The sequence below is a fragment of the Hyposmocoma kahamanoa genome, unplaced genomic scaffold, assembly GCF_003589595.1.
Source record: "Hyposmocoma kahamanoa isolate Upper Pololo Valley unplaced genomic scaffold, ASM358959v1 87, whole genome shotgun sequence".
Lineage (NCBI taxonomy): Eukaryota > Metazoa > Arthropoda > Insecta > Lepidoptera > Cosmopterigidae > Hyposmocoma > Hyposmocoma kahamanoa.
This window is the reverse complement of record NW_020654422.1, coordinates 6,628,924-6,648,774: the sequence shown is the minus strand read 5'-3', so window position 1 is coordinate 6,648,774 and position 19,851 is coordinate 6,628,924. Positions and strand designations below refer to the sequence as shown.

Below are 19,851 nucleotides of genomic sequence, written 5' to 3'. Positions count from 1 at the left end.
GGTGTAAAAATCAACCTTATCATTTTAAGGCTGTACGGCTTAAAATATAAAGTTAATTTTTTAAATAACGCTCAGAATATTTTAACACGAAAATTAATTGAGTTTTACCCTCGTTGCATGTATCCCGCCGTAAATAAACTTCGTGTGCAGAATTGTCCTCTAAAGGATTACCTTGTACTTGACACGTTAATAATATTCGGAGTTAACTAATTATAGTTTAATATTTAGAGTCTAATTAAAAATAACTGGATTGGAGATATTTATTTTATTGAATATAATGATTTTTTCTTTTTTTTAACCACAATACTTATTGTGAAAATATTTATTTATTATGCCTTATTGCACTTGGGTTAATTAGCCTTTGGAGACGATTCTGCCATTGGCGGCGTTGTTTCTCGCTGCAGCGTCTCTCCACCTCCGGTTCGTCTGGGAACGACGTTGGTATCTGCTGCCTGTCACCATTTCGATTCAATATTAATTTCTTATCCTTCTAAGGCCCCGTGTACATCAAAATGTATTATGTGATGTGATTCAGACCCAGACAATATTTCTATGAAACGTTAACGCCTAGTGTACGTTATAATGATTTTTATAATAATACAAATTTAGCGCTATACTGGGTTATTTGTAAAATTCTAACAACCTCCCAGGACTGTATTACTAAAATCATAAACAACAACTTTCTTCCCATGACTTTTAATCATTCATCGCATTTTAGTTTCATACAATAATAAAAATACTTAAATAGATCGCTATAAACAGTGATAACTCTGTGCAGGACGGGGGTGGGCGTCGTCGTAAATTTATTATGTTTTGTAAAAAATCGTGGAACAAAAATTGTTGTTTATGATGTTACTAATATAGTCCTGAGAAGTTGTTAGTATTTTAAAAATAACCCGGTATATTCTGTATGTCCGTAAGGTATCTAGAGCAACATACAAAACTTTCGTGGGTCTGGAGGAGCATATCAATATATCTAAATACATTTTAATGTAGGCACATTCGGCGTTTAACGCTTTTCCTATTGTAGTTTACTGGGTCTTAGAGGTTATAAAAAACAAAAACATTAATTCACCTCGATCAAAAAGGAAGTCACGTGACGTAATAGTATAAACGATGTCTCCGTTCAATCATCCGTCTCTTTTTGACAGCTGAGCGGCGATAGAATGTAACTTAATAATAATTGTCAAATAGGAAACGAATAATTATATAATTGATCTGCACTGTGAACACTAAAAACGTGTTTATTTCGGTTAAATATATAATATTTAACTACAATAACATATAATTTAATTTAATATTTGCAATAAAGTTGTGATAGTTTGTATTTAAGATACGTCATTGTTACGTTTGTATTAGTGATGTCCCTCAATGAATAAGATAGATGTGGAAAAAAAATGTAGTATGGTTGTTATGGTAGATATATCCCCTGGAATTAAGTAAAAATGTTGCCATTAACGAAAATTTATACGATAACAAACATGAATAAATTCATAACATCAAATCAATTATTGCAGACACCGTTCATAAGATTACATACTTTATTATTTACAAATATATGTAAATTTTAACGAATAAAATATTAATAAATTATTTAATAGACTAGAAAATTCTCAATACATATATGGGTATACTAAAGATTTGATTTGGTAACACTGTATGTTGCACTCATTGCATAATGCATTACAGAACGAGTGCGATAGTCTTGTTAACAGGCACCTGGCACAGAGACTTGTCAAACTTATGCCCCAGGGTGTCGAGCGCAGTGGCAGTGCCCCTCAGATCTTTGTGATTTAAAGCTCTGAGAGTTACAGCAATTACTAAGGCGTATTGCTTACTATTTGTTCGTCCTGTCACTTAGTATTATAAAAAAGGACACTTTTTCTCTTGTTTGGATTTATAGTGGATGCGTCTTGTTGTTTCCGTTCCTTGTGGTCTCAGGCGGGTATGGAGACTACTAAATTCCTATACTATATTAGTAATTAGTACTTTACTATTATTAATGATACAAATTAAAGTTGATAATTATGTTACGACTCTAAAAATATCTGCCAAAAAGAGGATGCTATCTTGGCTCGACTATAACAGTTTTACGTATCGTACCAAAAAAACAATTTAAATTACACTCACGAAAGTGTTTCCACTTCTGGCAGGACAATATCAGTGTAGAGATACCTATTGCCTCCGGATCCTTCAGAAGTTGATAAACGACTTTTTCCAAAGGCAAGCGAACTTTGAGGTGGTGCAGTTTGGCTGCCACTGCTGCTTCTGCTTCTACTTTTATCAGACTGAACCGACTGTTTAGAACCACCCCTGCATTATAAGAATAAATAATATGATTTAAGCAGCATAGTTAACGTTTACAGATAACACATTCACTTTCAAACGTACGCTTTTGATTTTGATTTATCACTTGCAACAGTCGGTAAAACACATAACATAGTATCAAAATAGGGGCGTGGATAGCCAAGAATACCGCAAGGCACTCCAATTTTAACCAACTCCTCTTCTGGTCCTGCAATCGCCAGCCACATGTACAGCAGTCGTCGGTGCAACCTTTTGAAAAGTAAAACGGCCGTTTATTGGTGGTCACAGTAGCATATCGTACTGGGGCCTGCCACAACCTCTTAATGTAATATTGCGCTTAAAGTAAGCTTATTGCATAGGACGCACTATAAGTTTCCGGAACTGGCCACTTACCTACACAAAAAGTATTTGAAAAGTAATTATAACATTTGAAAATGGAACTCTTTGGCTGTAGAATACAGTTTATTTCATCTGACTGTCACTTGTTTATACATTGTGACGTCATTTTAGAAATTGGTTGTCTACATCAGCATGGATTGAACTCGTGAAAATTTTCGTAGTTCGATTTTCTACGACTTTAATTGTAATTTAACAGCTCAGCGGAGCTTCGCTCGGCATCAAACTGCTTTGGGCGATGAAGCACCATGCAAGACGACTATTTATACCTGGTTTGCAGAATTCAAACGAGATCGTGTGAATCTCAATGACGAATTTCGTGATGATCGCCCGTCCACTGCTGTGAACAACAAAACCGCCGTAGCGCCGTATGATCAAAACAGACAGGCATGTGACATCTTCAGGCATAGGCATGAGTCAAATACAATCAATACTACATAAACATTTGGGTGTGAAAAAGCAGTAAAAATATACATAATTTCAATAAGAAAGAAGATATTCATAATATTAACCTTAGAGCTAAGTCCAAACTCATGGTACCACGATTTCCTTTATACAAGGTAAACAACTCTTTTATGGGGAACTGTATACGTTTTTACAATAAGATTCCGGAACATGTATTAAGTTTATCATTTCCTAAGTTCAAAAACTACATTAAAAATATTTTGATCGAAAAATCATATTACAAAATTGAAGACTACGTGTTAGATAAAGATGTATGGAAAGACGACACGGCTCCAGAATCCACACAAATTTGATTCAAAGTGCATTCCATAGCATTTAAGGTTATTTGAAAAGAGCAATCCCTAGAGTTTCTTGCTTGTTCTTCTCGGGGAGGTCAGCGTAGTGATCGAGCAGTAGATTAAATGTGACGTTTTCAAGTGTAAATTTATTTTACCTATGGAATAAATAATCTTTGACTTTGACTTTGAGTTTGTTGGTGCTCTCGGTGGATCCCACACAATTTGACTGAGGCTCAAAAAACGGATAACGCCAATTAGTGCAATACCATGCTTACCAGATTCAACGAAGGGGCATCTGGTGTGGGACATAGTAACAAGTGACGAAACATAGATTTATAATTACAATCCCAAAACAAAGCAGCAATCAAGCGTATGGGTCTTTCGAGATGAGCCGAAATCAACCAAAGTGGCGTGCGTGTAAAGTGCCTCTAAGCGGAAGATTGCTTCTTATTTTAATAAAACCGGACACGTGGCTATTTTTGCATTGGAGAATCGTTGTATCGTGAATAGTGATTGGTACACGACCATTTGTTTGCCGGAACTTATTGACAAACTCCGTAAAAATAACCGTAAACGCCGTATGATACAACCATCCCGCGTGCAGTCCCAACCTTGGCACCTTGTGACTTTTATTTATTTCCAAAAATTAAGAACCAGTTACGCGGTCAACGATTTTCATCACCTGAAGAGGCTGTCGAAGAGTATGTAATATAATAATATAATTCATTTCTGGTCATTTATAGTATTTTTTTCTTATTAATTCCGAAAACTTATAGTGCGCCCCACATATAATGATGTGTGATAAAAAACTATGATGTTTTATTGGCAGCTTTGTGACTACTTATTCACTCAGTTCGTACTATGACGCGACTATAACATTAAAGTAATATTGCTCTTATTTCAAACTTAGCAATCTTAAAATAGTTATTTTTTAATTTTAATCTTAATTATGTGGTACTTGTACCTTTGCACTCTGAAAGAGTTAGATATTGTTTGAATTACCAGTTTCTATCACCTACTCTAATACAAAATGTTGAAGAATTTGTCAAATTATTCGTGGCGTAACGGATCCTCTACACTTTTCGCTTTTAACTTTATAACTGTTCCATTTAGAGTCTCAGTTTTTATAACACCGTTGCTTATAAAATTGTCTGCCATTGTACAGCAATAGCGCTCATCTTTGCGATTTATACATTTAATTTTGCCTGCAGGGTGTTAATGCTGACTAAATATGATCACCAACGCAAACAATTCTTATTGATCATATCATGACATGCTAGTATGACCACCAACAAATGGCATTAAAATCAATTGTTTTCTAGACAAACAAATTAAACTCTTAAATTGAAATACACTTTCAAATCTTACATTTCGTATTTGATGACACCTAAACCCATCATGCGGTAGTCTATAGGACGTGCACAAAAGACTTCATTCATAAGCGGCGAGCGTGTATTCAATTTCTGATCGTGTCGCAAGCAGCATCCAAGGAGAACATCTCTTTCCTCCTTCGTCATTTTACTGTTGGAAGGTTTCATATGCTCGACAGAGTTAAAAATATCTGACTTGAATAGACGATTCACTTCCAACTCTAAAAATGTGCAAATCTATTAAAAATTATGTAGGCATCAAAACAATATTGAGTATTATTTATATTACGATGAAGTAAGTACCTAATTGATTAAAAGATCTGCGACCTAAAGCCAGCCACACGATCTGAATGCACATACGCAACAACGTTTCGAAGAGTCGCGCGTCTTTATCTGACAATGACTTTCTTTTCTTCTGCGCACCCATATGGTGGAACTTTTTGGTATCGGCACCACCTAAGAAACGATCCACGTCATAAAGTTGCTTACAATTCAAGAACATGCTAGTCGTGTTGATAAAACAAATAAATCCATCGAATGAGAAAATATCTACAATAAAAAACATGTCAACTCAATGTTTTGGTGGTGATTCGAACATAATCAGTCTAATTAATGACTATGACGAGCCGTTGTGTGTGCATTTACAGCTAATCGATCAGCTCAATTAGGTAGATCGAAACCAACTGAACAAAGGTTTAAGAGGTAGGACATATCCCACAGCCAAGACCCAGAGCTTCACGACTCAGATGATTTTTGAATGTATGTCACATCAAAATTTCAGAATTTGGAATTGTGATTGAAAGTTTTTTGCAGTGATGCAGGTGATTTTGTAAAGTATCGACATTGTCGAATATCACAATACTTAAGCGCGTCATGGTTTTATATGTACCTATTATCATAGTGCAGTATTCCTTGGCAACTAAAGTCCTTAAATCACTTAAATTTTCTCGGAACACTCTCTCCACTTCTTCGCTTTGCGGTGTCCGGACTTTAGTTTCTAGTTCTAACATACGAAAACCCATAATATCAGTCGTCTAAAAAACAAACAGAAGATTTTTAATAATTCGTTCAGGTAATTACTACCACCTCACGTATTTCTGCCGTCAAGCAGTAATGTGAGCATTACTATGTTCTGGTTTTGAAGGGAAGCTGCTAACAGATTGACTGCATGTTTACAGTTAATGCAAACACGCAGTCAATCTCTGCCGAGCCGAGACCACGATTGCATGAAGTCGATAACGAATTCACGTATTAACTTCATGCAGTCGGCTGCATAAAGTCGGTTTCGACTGCAAACATGCAATCAATCTGTTACTAGCCTAAGGGTGCTGGTGAAATAATAGGTATATGGGACTTGTCAACTTATGTCTCGGAATGATAGGCGCAGTGGCAGTACCACTCAGATCTTCTTTTTTTATAACATCAAGTGAAGGGACGAACAAGTCGTGCGCCTGATGGTAAGCTACACGCCTGTCCATAACAGTTACAGTGCCAGTCAGAGCTTTAAATGCAAAGATCTGAGGGGCACTACCATTGCGCCCGTCACCCTGACACATAAATTGACAAGTCCCATGTGCCTGTAATTTCACCAGCTCCCCTACCCTTCAAAACCGGAACACAGTAATGCTGATGTTACTGCTTGGCGGCAGAAATACGTAAAGAGCTGTACTGCTATTGAACTTTATATCTTTGTGAATTAAAGCACTGAGCGGCATTGCAACTGTTATGGACAGGTGTGTCGCTTACCATCAGGCGCACGACTTGTAGGTCACTTCATATCATAAAATAACAAACGGTACTTTTACTAAACAGTAAGTAAAAATCTTCGTAATTGTTAACTATAAAACCAAGTAAATAATTTTATCTACGTATATAATTGTATGGGCACAATAGTTACGGAAAACTTATATAACAAATTAGACACAGAAAGGGAATGCAGGGCTTTATCGGTGCCGGGTAATGTGCTGGCTCATAGGTTAGTGCCTGGCATTCTACACCTCTATGGCACGTCAGCATTACTCAGAGTGCCTACAACTCCCTACGCGTTTTATATAACAATGTGTTCAAGGCTCTGTTTGAGTTTTACTCACCACTGCCCTACATACGTCAAACATGTGTGCCGATGCCAGTGTAAAGGATTTTTACGCACTAATGCGAAAAAAGGTGGCATCCTGCCTGCGTAAAGTGCGAGAGAGCTCAAATAGAGTTCTCAAAGTAATAGGGGATAGAATGGACTCTGATCTGCTTGCTGAGTTCACCGAACTTTACGTCTTAGGAGCTCGGTGATTTTAGCAAGTATCATGTAGTATCTGACCCCTAATTCAATTATTTATTTTTAACTGACTTCAAAAAAAGGGTTCTCAATTCCACTGTATTTTATTAGTACGTACGTTACGCGATAACTATGATATTTGTGTATCAATTTACATGATTTATTTTTTTGTTGGAAAGGGGGTAACCTCAGTATTGGTCTGTTTTAAATTTGAAGAAAATATTCCACCTCTAAACGTGGCAAACTAAGAGATGAATTTGGTTTCGCACACTTTCCGGTAACCGATTTCAATAAATCTTGGCAAATAGACGTAATTCTGCGAACTCTTGAGGTTGGTTTTTCTGGTAGGTACTCCGTACTGAGATTATTTGTTCATAAGCTGTATATCTTTTTACAGTAACAATAAAATAAGATAAATTTGTTTTTCTAGCAAAATGGGCTATAATTTATCTACAATAAATCGTTTTTTTGCTTTTTTTTGGTGGATCGTTGAAAAAACATAAAACATACCTGCAAATAATATTGACAATAAAAAATCAACGCTCTAATGAATCTTTCCGTGGTAGATAAATGTAACATATCTATTAACATAGGACTCATGAGCGTAAGAGGTGCAGTGTATATAGCCAAATCTTTGACGTCCTGGAAAACAATACAAAATATATATTTTACAAAAATACCAATACTGGGCAATCCTTATCACAATATAATCGACATTTTTGGCGAAATTGAGTTATTAATATATCTGGGATCAACGAAACGAAATTTACAACCCCTTAAAAGCGGATTTTTTTTATCCTATTTATTTTCAGTTTTATTGTTATTAATATATACTTAATATGAAGAAAAAAAGCCGTGTTAGCTTAAGACTCAACTCACATTGGCGCAGAGTAGAAGCGTCGCGACGCGTCACATTTTTCGCCTATAGCATATTCATCTCTATTTTCCCATTATTAAGGTATAAATTTGTATTATACAAATATGGAGTCAAGCGTCGACCCGCGTTACTAGAGCGCACTAAGGCATCAGACGCCGACCACACCGTGATCCGGGCGCACTAATGCGAGTGTCGGCGTTGCCGTTGAAAAACAGGACGCAACGCGACGCATCGACTCTGCGCCAGTGTGAGTTGAGCTTAAGCTATCACGACTTTGCGGTGAAGGAAAACATCGTCGAAGAAGGTTCACAACAACGTGAAGTCCCCAACCGGCATTGAGCCAACCTGGCGGACTATGGCCTAAAACCTCGTTTGAGAGGAGACCCATGCCCAGCAGTGAGACGTATATTTATACAAAGATGGAACACTAAGAAAAATTCCTTCGATCCGGCTGGATTGGAACGAGCGCCTTAAGCATATCGTGTCTGAACGATATGCTGAATCATAAATGCTAGTATTAATAATTATAACAAACTAATGAAGTTGTTTCACAAAAAGAATTGAATATCATGGTAGTAAAACATCGTGCTATTCAATAAACTCAATATTTCAATTTTATTGTTAAAAATCACCGTAATTGACAGTTTTTAGTGTCTAGGAAACTTTAGGTGCCAATATCTCGAAAATTACCGAAATGCAAAAGCAAAAATGAATGCTTTAGTTATGATAAGGAGGCCAGAATACGAAATTACATGTTTTTTCTACCTGGACCGTGATAACATCAGGTTCTCCTGGCTTCAGTTTCCTCATGTAACGTTTACGGAACCGCAACTGGAATTACAAAACATAAATAAGTCAAACAAGCTCACGATTAACACACGTTGGTAGAAAATCCTCTGAAATTACGATATTACCTGTTCTATTAAATCAATATCATCTCGAAATTCTATGGTGCCAGTTGGAGCCTTAATCGGTAATGGAATTGCATCAGTTACTATAGCCGGGCGATCGCTGCAGGTAATACATAAAATTTTCATATATTTGACCGCTAGCCATTGACTTACAAATAAATGGACGACGGGTCTAATGCACAAACCACGAAAAAAATGTCCCAAGTCAACCTATATAAACGTAGTGACATGTAAAGGAATATGAAAAAGCTAAAACGTTCAATTTAAATTGTAATGTCATCGCAGTACTGTCTAATTTTGCTTGCTTCGCTGTCAGTCGAACAAACGAAGACTAAAGCGTGAATGACGCTCTATATACGATTTTAACGCCCTATAAGTTCGGACACTTTTTAGCGCGGACCCGACGTCCATATAATTGTAAGTCAATGCCACTAGCATACATTTTATCAAAAAGTCGAGTCGTGGATCATGATCATTTGGGATCAAATGATCATTTGGGATATTTATTATAAAAGATCTATAGTTATAGATCTTATCCCAAATGATCATTTATTACAATATTGTATTGAGAATTACTACTTATGCTCAATTTATAATGCGGCGCAACGGAAGGGAAGCTAATTTTTGTAACCATATCGTACATAGCGTAATGAACGTTATGATCAGTAGTTTTTTTTTAATATATAATAGACACACGCTTGGCCACAATCTCACCTGATGTTAAGCGACGATGGGACGCGTTTGCCTAAAAAATGCCTATTCACTCTAGCCTTGAATAGCCCCAAATTGTACTTTTCGGGAAATCAGATGCCGTAGAGCATTCCATTCCTTTGCCGTACGCATCAGAAAGGAGGAAGCACAGCGCTTAGTGCGAATAGGTGGAATATCAACGACATAAAAATGGAGTGCTGCGGACCTTCTATTCGACCGAAGGAGGAATGGTGAGGGTGGAACTAAATTGAAAAGTTCCTGCGTACACTCCCCGAAATGTATCCGATAGAAAACCGACAAGCAGGCTATTCTTCTGCGATGGTCGAGACTTTGTAGCTTCGACTCCACAAGAGAATTATTGTTAATAAGTCTCTTTGCTTTTCGCTCCACCGAGTCCAAGGCAGCTAACTGGTAATGGGCAGAGCCGTCCCAAAGGTGGCAGCAGTACTCCGTACACGATCGAACTTGTGCTTTATACAGATTTAAAAGCTGTTCAGGTGTGAAGTACCGCCTTACCTATACTGTAAACTATACCTAGTTTTCTGGCAGCAGTTTTTGCGAAGCACTCGATATTGTAACGTACAAACTAGATACGAGCCAAAAATCACGCATGCCTGAACGAGAATGCTCGCGCATTCGCGAGGAAACCGCAGCTGCCGTCGACCACGCCTGGCGAATCCGCGGGAAGAGGCGCGAAGGCAGTGTGACGTCAAACGTCGACGAAATGCTACAGCCTCAAGGCGAGGTTGCTGGAATGCTCGAGCATTCTCGAAATTAACGCTTCCATTCCATTCCGTTGCGCCGCAAAGTAAATTTGAGTTCTGAAATAAAAAACGACCACACGCACCTGTGAAACTAAATGTATGCTTCAAACATAAATTTAAACATTTGGTACGTACTTAGAATTCATCGTACAATTGCCCTACGCTTATCATAACTTTAATAAGTATATTACATCTGGGTAATTTTCAGGTTAGTTTTCTTTACTTGAGTCCAATGTAGGTGGCAATGTATTCGAATAAATTATGGCGAAATATTGAATAAGTAATATTTCTGGTAACTACACTTAAGTATTAAATAATACTTTATGATAATACTTTACAATATTTAAATAATAGAACTTACCACCGGTATTAGGTAGAGAAAACAAACCATAAAATTACCCATCTACCGTTTCTTCACTTCCTTCACTCATACAAATGAGTTATTTTATTACTTTGTACTGCTGTGGGGATACTTTTGGTTTCCCCATTTTAAGGACCATTTAATTTTATACAAACCTGACGAAAATCAATGCCCCTACACTATCGTCCCATACCCAATGCCCATCTTCGTACAGACCACCGAAACTTTCCTCATCATCGTCATCATCGTGGCCCATTTCTCAAAAGCTATTCAGCAAATCTATTTGTATACAAATGAAAACTAGTAGCAAAATTATAGGATCATCGAAAATAATTCCCAATGCATGCAGATGTTCCATCACATTACGTGTCAAACACGTATTATTGTTTTTTTTTTTCTTATTTCTTTCCGCTCTTCGCGGTAAGCGTTCCTATAGATGGCGGCCACTAGGCTTGGGCCAGTGACAGTTTTATAAGAATAATATAAAAATTATGGCGATCATCGCCAATATCAGTATTCATAAAGTAAGTCTACGATATCCAAAGTTATTAAAAGTAGATAAGCATTTAATATTATTGTGTATTTATTGTATATGTATTAATCATATTATTGTTATTTGTATGTACATATATGTATATCTATCTATGGATATGTATATATTTTTATTATTAATTATTATGTAGTGTACTTATGATGATAATCTTTGGTTGCACCCCTTTTGCATATCCGAAATGTCTATCCTAAGGTTGCCTGGAAGAAATTGCTACATAGCAATAAGGCCGCCTGTTGCACATTGACTTACTACTACTATTATACTTAAGCTATTGTATTGTATTTTAATTGTAATTTTATGTGCAATAAATAAGTCAATGGCAATAAAGAATATTTCATTCATTCATTCATTCAAATGCGGACAATATTGCAAATGTATAAGAAGTAGGAAATTAAAAACTTTTTCTGCGAGTGTAGAATACAATATACTTATAGAATACTTTATTTACATATTTAGAGGAACGCTAACAAAAAAGTGGACAACAACGTTCTTATGACCCGTGATATGAACCACTAGTCACATCACTATAACGTTTAATCAAAAGACGATTGAAGTGGATTCGCTCTGGGCCTTTTGGAGGGAAAAATATCGTTTTTATTTTAACTTTCAATTATTTTGTGAAATCTAGTTTAAAGTGGAATAGGATAGTGCTATTGTTCCTTAATCGAAGATTAAAACGCGAAATTATACGAATCTCGAACTAAAATACCCGTATCGGCCCGTTCTAAGGAATCCCGAGTCAATCCAAGCCTCAAATTGCCTATCCTCTTTGTGGCGGCCATATTTACAGAAACATAATTAAACGAAGACATGGCTCAAAGGACTTATATCCAAGCCAGAATTATTAATAAAAAAAAGACGATTGAAGTCATTCTATTTTTCAATTTCAAATTAAACAACGTTGAGTTCAAATTATGTACAGTTACATATACTACTCTATCTACACACATATTATATGCTCTCTGCGATGTGTTCAGGAAACGCATGTTACAACTGGCGAAATGGCGGCAAATAAAAACTTTTCTCACGCATATCACACAACCGTAGCTATTATTTTTAATTCATAGATAAACTAGAATCGGTCCCAACTATCACATCGTTCGATATCAAGCTTAGACTTTGCTATTGACATTTCATTTCGAATAAAACTTCATCTCGACTGATACCTATTAGAATTGAGGTCAAATTAAATTGTTTTGTTTTTCAGAGATATTCGAAATTTGAATGTAAATAATAATAATAATAATAACATCGAATTCGATGTTATTATGAAGCAAAAATAACATTTTCACAGATAATAAATTTGTTCTAACAAAACGGTTTTTAACCTTTGTGCTGAAAAAAGCGCGGGAAACCTTTGATTTGGCGGACGTGTTTTTTACTTTCTTATTTTCAAATTAATTTAATTTGGGATCGTTAGAGTTATTTGTGTAAATTTTTGTATTTACTCTTTCTTTTAGTTATAGTTTATGTAATATTTTTTGTAATTAGTGTATAGTGTTCGTATATAGGTAAGTGAGTCTTTCTTTAATATGGGGGTCGATCCCCCTGATGACCCAGGAGGAGGCTCTGGGCCTCCAGTAGCCTATAATGTTGTTATTGACGACTCATCAATGGACACTGAAGGCAGCCTTCCTATGCCTGACCGTAAAAGAGTTAAACCCCGGAAAATCTGCCGTCATTGTAATAAAAAACGTAGGAAAAGAGATGGCAAACCAGTCTCTTTACACTATTGTCAATGTTCTGAATCTGAAGAAGAATGTTCCAAGAAATTTAAATTGCCTATTGTTGCTGATGCCAATGCTAGCATTGTTGGTGCTAATAATAGTACTAACAATGTTGTAACAAATGTTGGTGATTCTGTTTCAAATTCAAGGCCGCAGGGTGGTAGGAAGTATGAAGTGACAGATTTAGCCCCATACGTAGTACATGTCCAGAAAGAACAAAGTACAGCTGATGATCGTGTTACGCTCCATCCTGTGCAGTTTGGAAACTTTTTAAAAAAGAACTCTGTTAAAAACATTGTAAACGGAAGTTTGAAAAGAATAGGTCGCAACAGGCTTAGTTTGGCTTTCTCTAGTGTTGCTGATGCGAATAACTTTGTTGATGACCCCAGTCTTGCCAGTCACAAATTTAAAGCTTTTATTCCTACTTTCAATGTGACTCGTATGGGAGTAGTGCGTGGTGTCCCTGCCGATTGGACAGATGATGAAGTTCTTGAAAATGTTTCAGTGCCTATTGGGTGCGGTAAAATTATTAAAGTTAGACGTATCAAGCGGAAAACTATTGTAAGTGGGACTGCGATATTTAATAACTCGGAAACTGTAATTTTCACCTTTGATGGACAAGTTTTACCAAAGCGCATTTATATGTGCTATACTGCTTTATCTGTTGAACTGTATATATATCCTACAATACAATGTTATCGTTGTTGCCGTTATGGTCATACCAAAATGCAGTGTAGATCCAAACCCCGTTGCCTAAAATGTGGTGAAGACCATACTGCTGAAACCTGCTCAGTACATGTAGATTATGCTTCTTGTTGCCTATGTTCTGGATTCCATTTTGCAAATAGCAAATCCTGTCCTGAATTTGCCCGTCAAAAAGAAATTAAAGTGTCCATGGCCCAAAGTAGTATATCATATTCCGAAGCATCAAAACATCACCCTCCAATTTCAAGATCTTTTGCTGATGCAGTTCGCTCCTCTCAACAAAAATCTAATGATAGTAGGCTGAACAATAACTACACAGTTTCAGCAGAGGCTCATTCAACTAATAAATCTTATAAAAAAACAGTGTTTGTTCAACCACGGTCCCCTCCTAAAGTAGCGGGTGGGTATGATCGTGCTGCACATGATTCATTTGCAAAGGATTACAACATACCTTTAGCTTTTCCTAATGGTTCAGCACTTAAAGCCTCTTCTGATACTAGTTCACAGACATCTATCTCGGACATTATTATAGCCATTGTAAATTTCTTGACTAAATCAAATATGATTCAGACTAAATTTGAACCGTCCTACGTTGCCAATGTTATTGAAAATTCTGTTTTAATTCGTCCTGAATATGGACCCAGTAATTCTACAGTGGAACTGTAGAAGTGCCTCCAGTAAAAAATCTGACATTTTTTATTTAATAAATGCACTTCATCCCTTTATGCTTTGTCTTTCAGAAACATGGTTGAAACCTGGCTATCCTTTCAAAGTAACTGGTTATTCCACCCTTAGAAAAGACAGATCTGATGGGTATGGCGGTGTCGCCATAATCATTAAAAATTCTTTATCTTACCAACTCTTACAATTACCCACTTTAAGTGATGGCATAGATGCTATAGCAATAATTGTGAATGGTATATGTTTCGTATCTATTTACATTCCACATCCTTCAACAGCTTTATTTAATGAAGTCAACAATTTATTTTCAGTTTTACCAAAACCTTTTTTAGCATTAGGCGATTTTAACTGTCATCATCAATCATGGGGAAGCTCTTCATGTAATAGTTTTGGAGACTTAATGTTAGATATACTTGACTCTCAAAATCTCTGTATTTTGAATAATGGCGCTCCTACGCGTCTCACAGGTCCAGGTGAAGGATTAAGTGCACCTGATCTCTCTGTATCCACGCCTGATTTAGCATCCTCGCTCTCATGGCATTTGCATACTTCTTCCTGTGGTAGTGACCACATTCCTATTATAATTTCATTTCCTTTTATTCGCCATATGCCTACACAAAAACCCAGTCCCCGCATAAAGTATAGATTTCCTCATGACTGGACTGTATTTTCTCAGCGGGTTGAAAATAGAACTTCTTCACTTCCATCTGTTTCTACTCATGATGAATCTCATTGTTCAGATTCTCTTGTTAAAATGCTTCTTGAAGTTGCAGATGAATTGTTTCCCATTAAAAAAGGTTATCCAGATAGACTTCCATTGCCTCCTTGGTGGGATTGTGAATGCACTGAGGCTATCAAGAGACGGAAGGAAGCTGAAAGAATTTATGGTCAGTGCATGACTTCTGAAAATTTTGAAATTTATTCACAAGTCGCACGTAACACCCGTAAGCTTTTAAAAAAAAAGAAATTTGATGGATGGAAGAAGTTCTGTGAATCTATATCTCCTGACGTTAGTCCCGTCTTTGTCTGGGAAAAAATTAGAAGGTTTCGAAGCGCATTTAATTCTTCATCAACTCCCAATTTTCCATCTGAATTAGCAAATAAATTTTTGGATAAGTTGGCTCCAGCTTCAGCTCCTAATTTAATGACTTGCTCTGTTCCTTCTTTTTCCTCCGGAGACCACCCTGTCCTTAATTCTCCCTTTTCTTTAAACGAATTGAAAGGTGTGCTTTCTCTCGTTAAGGATTCATCTCCAGGTGAAGACGGCATCCCATATTCATTTTTCATAAATTGTAACGACAGGACCCTTAAATACTTTTTGGATATAGTAAACTCAGTTATGTTGTCAGGTAACATCCCTAAATCATGGAAATATCAATCTATAATACCAATCTTAAAACCTGGCAAGTTAGCGTCGGATGCTTCCTCTTTTCGTCCTATAGCTCTTTCATCCGTACTTTTAAAGTTAGCTGAACACTTGGTTAAAAACCGTTTGGAATGGTTTGTTGAAAGCAATGGTTTGTTGGCGTCAAGCCAATTTGGATTTAGAAAAGGTAAAAGCACATTTGATAATATTAGTATATTTGTGATGGATATCCGTTTGGCTTTTACAAATAATGAATCTGTTTTATCGGCTTTTTTGGATATCAGTGCAGCATATGATAATGTCTTAATTTCTCTGCTTCAAAAGAAATTATATGATTTACGAATTCCCGTAATGTTATCTTCTTTTATCATAAATATGTTGTCTGAAAGATATATCAATTTACATCTTCAGGATGGCGCTAAGTTAACTCGTTATGTATGGAAGGGTCTTCCCCAAGGCTCTGTTCTTAGCCCTATTCTTTATAATATATATACACATGACTTAGAGTCCTCACTTAATAATTCTGTTAAAATTCTTCAATACGCTGACGATCTTTTGCTGTACAATGTAAACGGTTGTGTTCAAAAAGCATCTTACTCAATGACACAGTCTCTTCAACATTTGAAACGTTGGCTAGATACAAATGGCCTTGAACTTTCCATTCCCAAAAGCACTGTTGTCTTATTTTCTAGAAAACGTAATCCACCAATACCTAATGTGGTTTATAATAATATTCCTCTTTCCTTTGTACCTCAAACTAAATTTTTGGGGGTTATTTTAGATTCCAAGCTTACTGGTATTCCACACTCAGATTACATCGTAGCTAAATGTGAGAAAAACCTGAATATTATCAAATGTTTAACGGGTGTTTGGTGGGGAGCACATTCTTTTTGTTTGAAATTATTATATAATTCACTTATTAGGAGTCTTTTTGATTATGCATCTTTTATTCTTGACCCATGTTACTCATCGGCATTTAAAAAAATTGATAGAGTGCAATCTAAAGCTTTAAGAATTATTCTGGGAGCAATGAAGTCGAGTCCTATCAATGCGTTGCAAGTCGAGTGTGTGGAACCTCCTCTTCAATTGAGACGTCAATACTTATCCGATAAATATCTGCTCCGTTGCGTGCAATTTACAAAACATCCTCTTTTGTTACGACTTCGACGCCTCTCAACTGACGCATCAACATCTCCTTATTGGACTCATAAGTCTCTTCCTTGTCTGGTTATTAGTTTTCGTAAGTGTTTGTCTTTGCAAACTCCAATTCATAACTCCCTTTGTTTGCCTCTTTTCTCTACTAAATACGAGGCTTTAGTTTTATCTCTGGACATCCGTTTGTCTTTAGGTATCAATAAGAATTCTATTGAAAACTCCCATACTTTCAATTTCATTAGAGACAGGGACTTCCAATCGTGGCACTGCATTTTTAGTGATGCCTCTAAGCATGGCAGCGACAGTGTTGTTGGCGTTGGTGTGTATCATCAACAATATAACATTGTTCAAAAAATTAAATTGCCTCCAGAAACTTCTGTTTTTACTGGAGAGTGTTTCGGTTTATACAAGTCAGTCGAGTACGTTCTCTTAGCTAAGCTAAGAAATACTGTAATATTTTCCGACTCTATGAGTGCTCTTCAGGCACTGTCTAGATTTCCTTTTAAAACGCGAATGCTTTGTCCAATTATACTCGAAATTAGAAATTTGTTGTTAGCTTGCTCTTCGAAAGGCTTGTCTGTAGTTTTCTCCTGGATACCGAGTCATTCTGGTATTCATGGAAATGATCGTGCTGATCAGCTCGCAAATGATGCTGCTGTTGACGGGGACACGGCGTACTATAAAAATTATAATCACGATTTGGCAACCCTTCCTATACATTTCCTTAGACATGATTGGGGTGTGATGTGGTCTGAAAGCAGTAAATTAAAAGGTAAATCTTATGCTTACATTCAACCTTCTATTCCTGTAAAACCATGGTTTTCATCACTTAAATTTAATAGATTGACTACATCTGTTTTGATTCGTATGCGGTTGGGTCATGTTTGTACTCCTGCACACCTTGCGAAATTGAACATCGTTAATAGTGATTTATGCGAATGTGGCCAAGTTGGAGATTTGGACCACATATTTTCAAACTGCCCTAAATATGATTATTCCTTTCTCTTCCAAAACCTTATCCAATCAGGTATACCTCTTCCTACGTCCATTTCGGTACTGTTATCATGTAATGATTCACATATTTATAAGCATTTATGTAACTTTATTGTAGAAAACAATATAAAAATTTAGACAGTTCTTATATTATTAATATAATATTATTATTATTATTATTATTTATTGTCTGTTCTACAAATTTCCTAACATGAAATTCCTCTCCCGATCCGTTTTTTTCCTAAATCCGTTTCCAAAATTCCTTAACATACGAAAAGGTTTCCCTGTTTTTAAATGAAGTTAATTTATCTTGTCATTGGCTTCAACGCTGACCGCGAAAGGCCAAAAAAATATATAACATTATAGTTCAAAAGCCCTTTGTGCTAGTCGTAATTGGCGGTTTTTGAACTATAATGTTATATATAATGTTATAGAGAGTTTATGATATGTGTGTAGATAAAATAAATTAATATCACGGGCCGGAGACGATTTCTCCATTAGTCGTCGAATCTAACTTCGAGACTTTTAAGAAAAAGTAAATCTACTTTTTCTAGAATTATAATGCTTTCGCTAGTTTTTTTTATTTTTTGTTTATTTCAAATAACGTACACTCATAATTTATAGTAGGTACCTACACACTTATAAAGCTTATAGCTATGTTAATTATATAAAAATCTAAAATACAATCATTCAATCACCGCTACGCAATGCCATTTGAAATAGCAGTGATTCATAAACGGACAGTCAAGCGTGTTAGAAACCTATCAACGCATGCCAACGCGAACATCCCCGAAGTACTACAGTATCGAGGCAGAGCCACCAATACCCTAAAAGCATTGTTATACTGTACTCGGGGGCATTGTGAACCAGCACACTGGTCTACCTAGTCCACAGGCTACACGTGTAGAAAGTAATACCATAAGCTCTGAGAAGTGTGAATTTTACCTCATTAGAACATCATGCAAACCCCTTTCCCTCTCGATATCATCGTTGTCCTTGAGGTCTGCTGTAATTGAGTATCCCAGATACTTAAATTGATATACACTTTGTAGGGCATACCTTCCAATTTTACAGTAGGTACATTATTTAAAATTTGACCTCCTTCCTCAAAGACCATAACCTCGCTCTTCTTTGACATTATGAACCAAACCATGTCCCTTTGCATATTCCTCGCACATAGCGACCAATTTTCTCAGCGGCACAAAGTCGTCTGCATAGCTGATAATGTAGACGCATACTCCGTCAATACGTAGGTCACTCAATAAGTTTTGAAATAAAGAAAAAATATCAAACATATTAATATAATTTATTTTACATTTTTTCAAAATACTCTCCATCATTATCTACACAAAGTTTCATTCGTCTAAACCAACTCTGAAAGCACTTTTGCCAGTCTTGATCCGTCAGCATTGAAATTGCCATTTCGTAGGCAGCTACTGCTTCTTCGACACTCAAAAAAAATTTTCCTTTGATTTTATCCTTCACTGTTGGGAACAAAAAGAAATCGCAGGGAGCCAAGTCAGGGCTGTACGGCGGGTGATTTAAGATTTCTATACCAGATTCCTCAATAAACGCCTTTGTTCTGAGGGACGTATGTGAAGAGGCGTTATCGTAATGTAGCATGATTCCCCGAAGCCCGGTCTTTGGTCTCCTCTCCCGCATAGCTTGGAAAACTTTTGGTAATGCTACTGTTGTGTACCATTCTGAATTAACAGACCTACTATTTTCTAACATTGACGTCGACAAATGTCCGCTCCGAGAAAAAAAACTAGCTACCGTTTTTTTGCCGACGTTTCGAGGTCTTTGTAACTATGTCGGTAATTGTCCCTCTGCGAAGACCCACACCGACGACTGCTTCTTGCTTTCTGGATCGTATTGATAGATCCATGTTTCATCACCAGTAACGATTTCTGAAACACGTCTCGATGTCCCGTTTTCGAAACGTATAAGCATTTCTCG

General features: G+C 36.5%; 1 protein-coding gene across 1 annotated transcript; it reads right to left on the bottom strand.

The window, feature by feature from the left end:
* Positions 1–248: 248 nt before the first annotated feature.
* On the bottom strand, positions 249–11,028 carry LOC113235270 (protein phosphatase 1 regulatory subunit 36-like). The gene is made up of 10 exons (XM_026470918.1): positions 10,868–11,028; positions 8,880–8,976; positions 8,731–8,796; positions 7,599–7,730; positions 5,706–5,850; positions 5,120–5,272; positions 4,815–5,037; positions 2,392–2,556; positions 2,131–2,313; positions 249–452 (listed from the first exon to the last, which is right to left on the bottom strand). The coding sequence occupies exons 1-10, from the start codon at positions 10,966–10,968 to the stop codon at positions 323–325; spliced, it is 1,395 nt and encodes a 464-aa protein (XP_026326703.1). The 5' UTR covers positions 10,969–11,028; the 3' UTR covers positions 249–322.
* Positions 11,029–19,851: the final 8,823 nt, after the last annotated feature.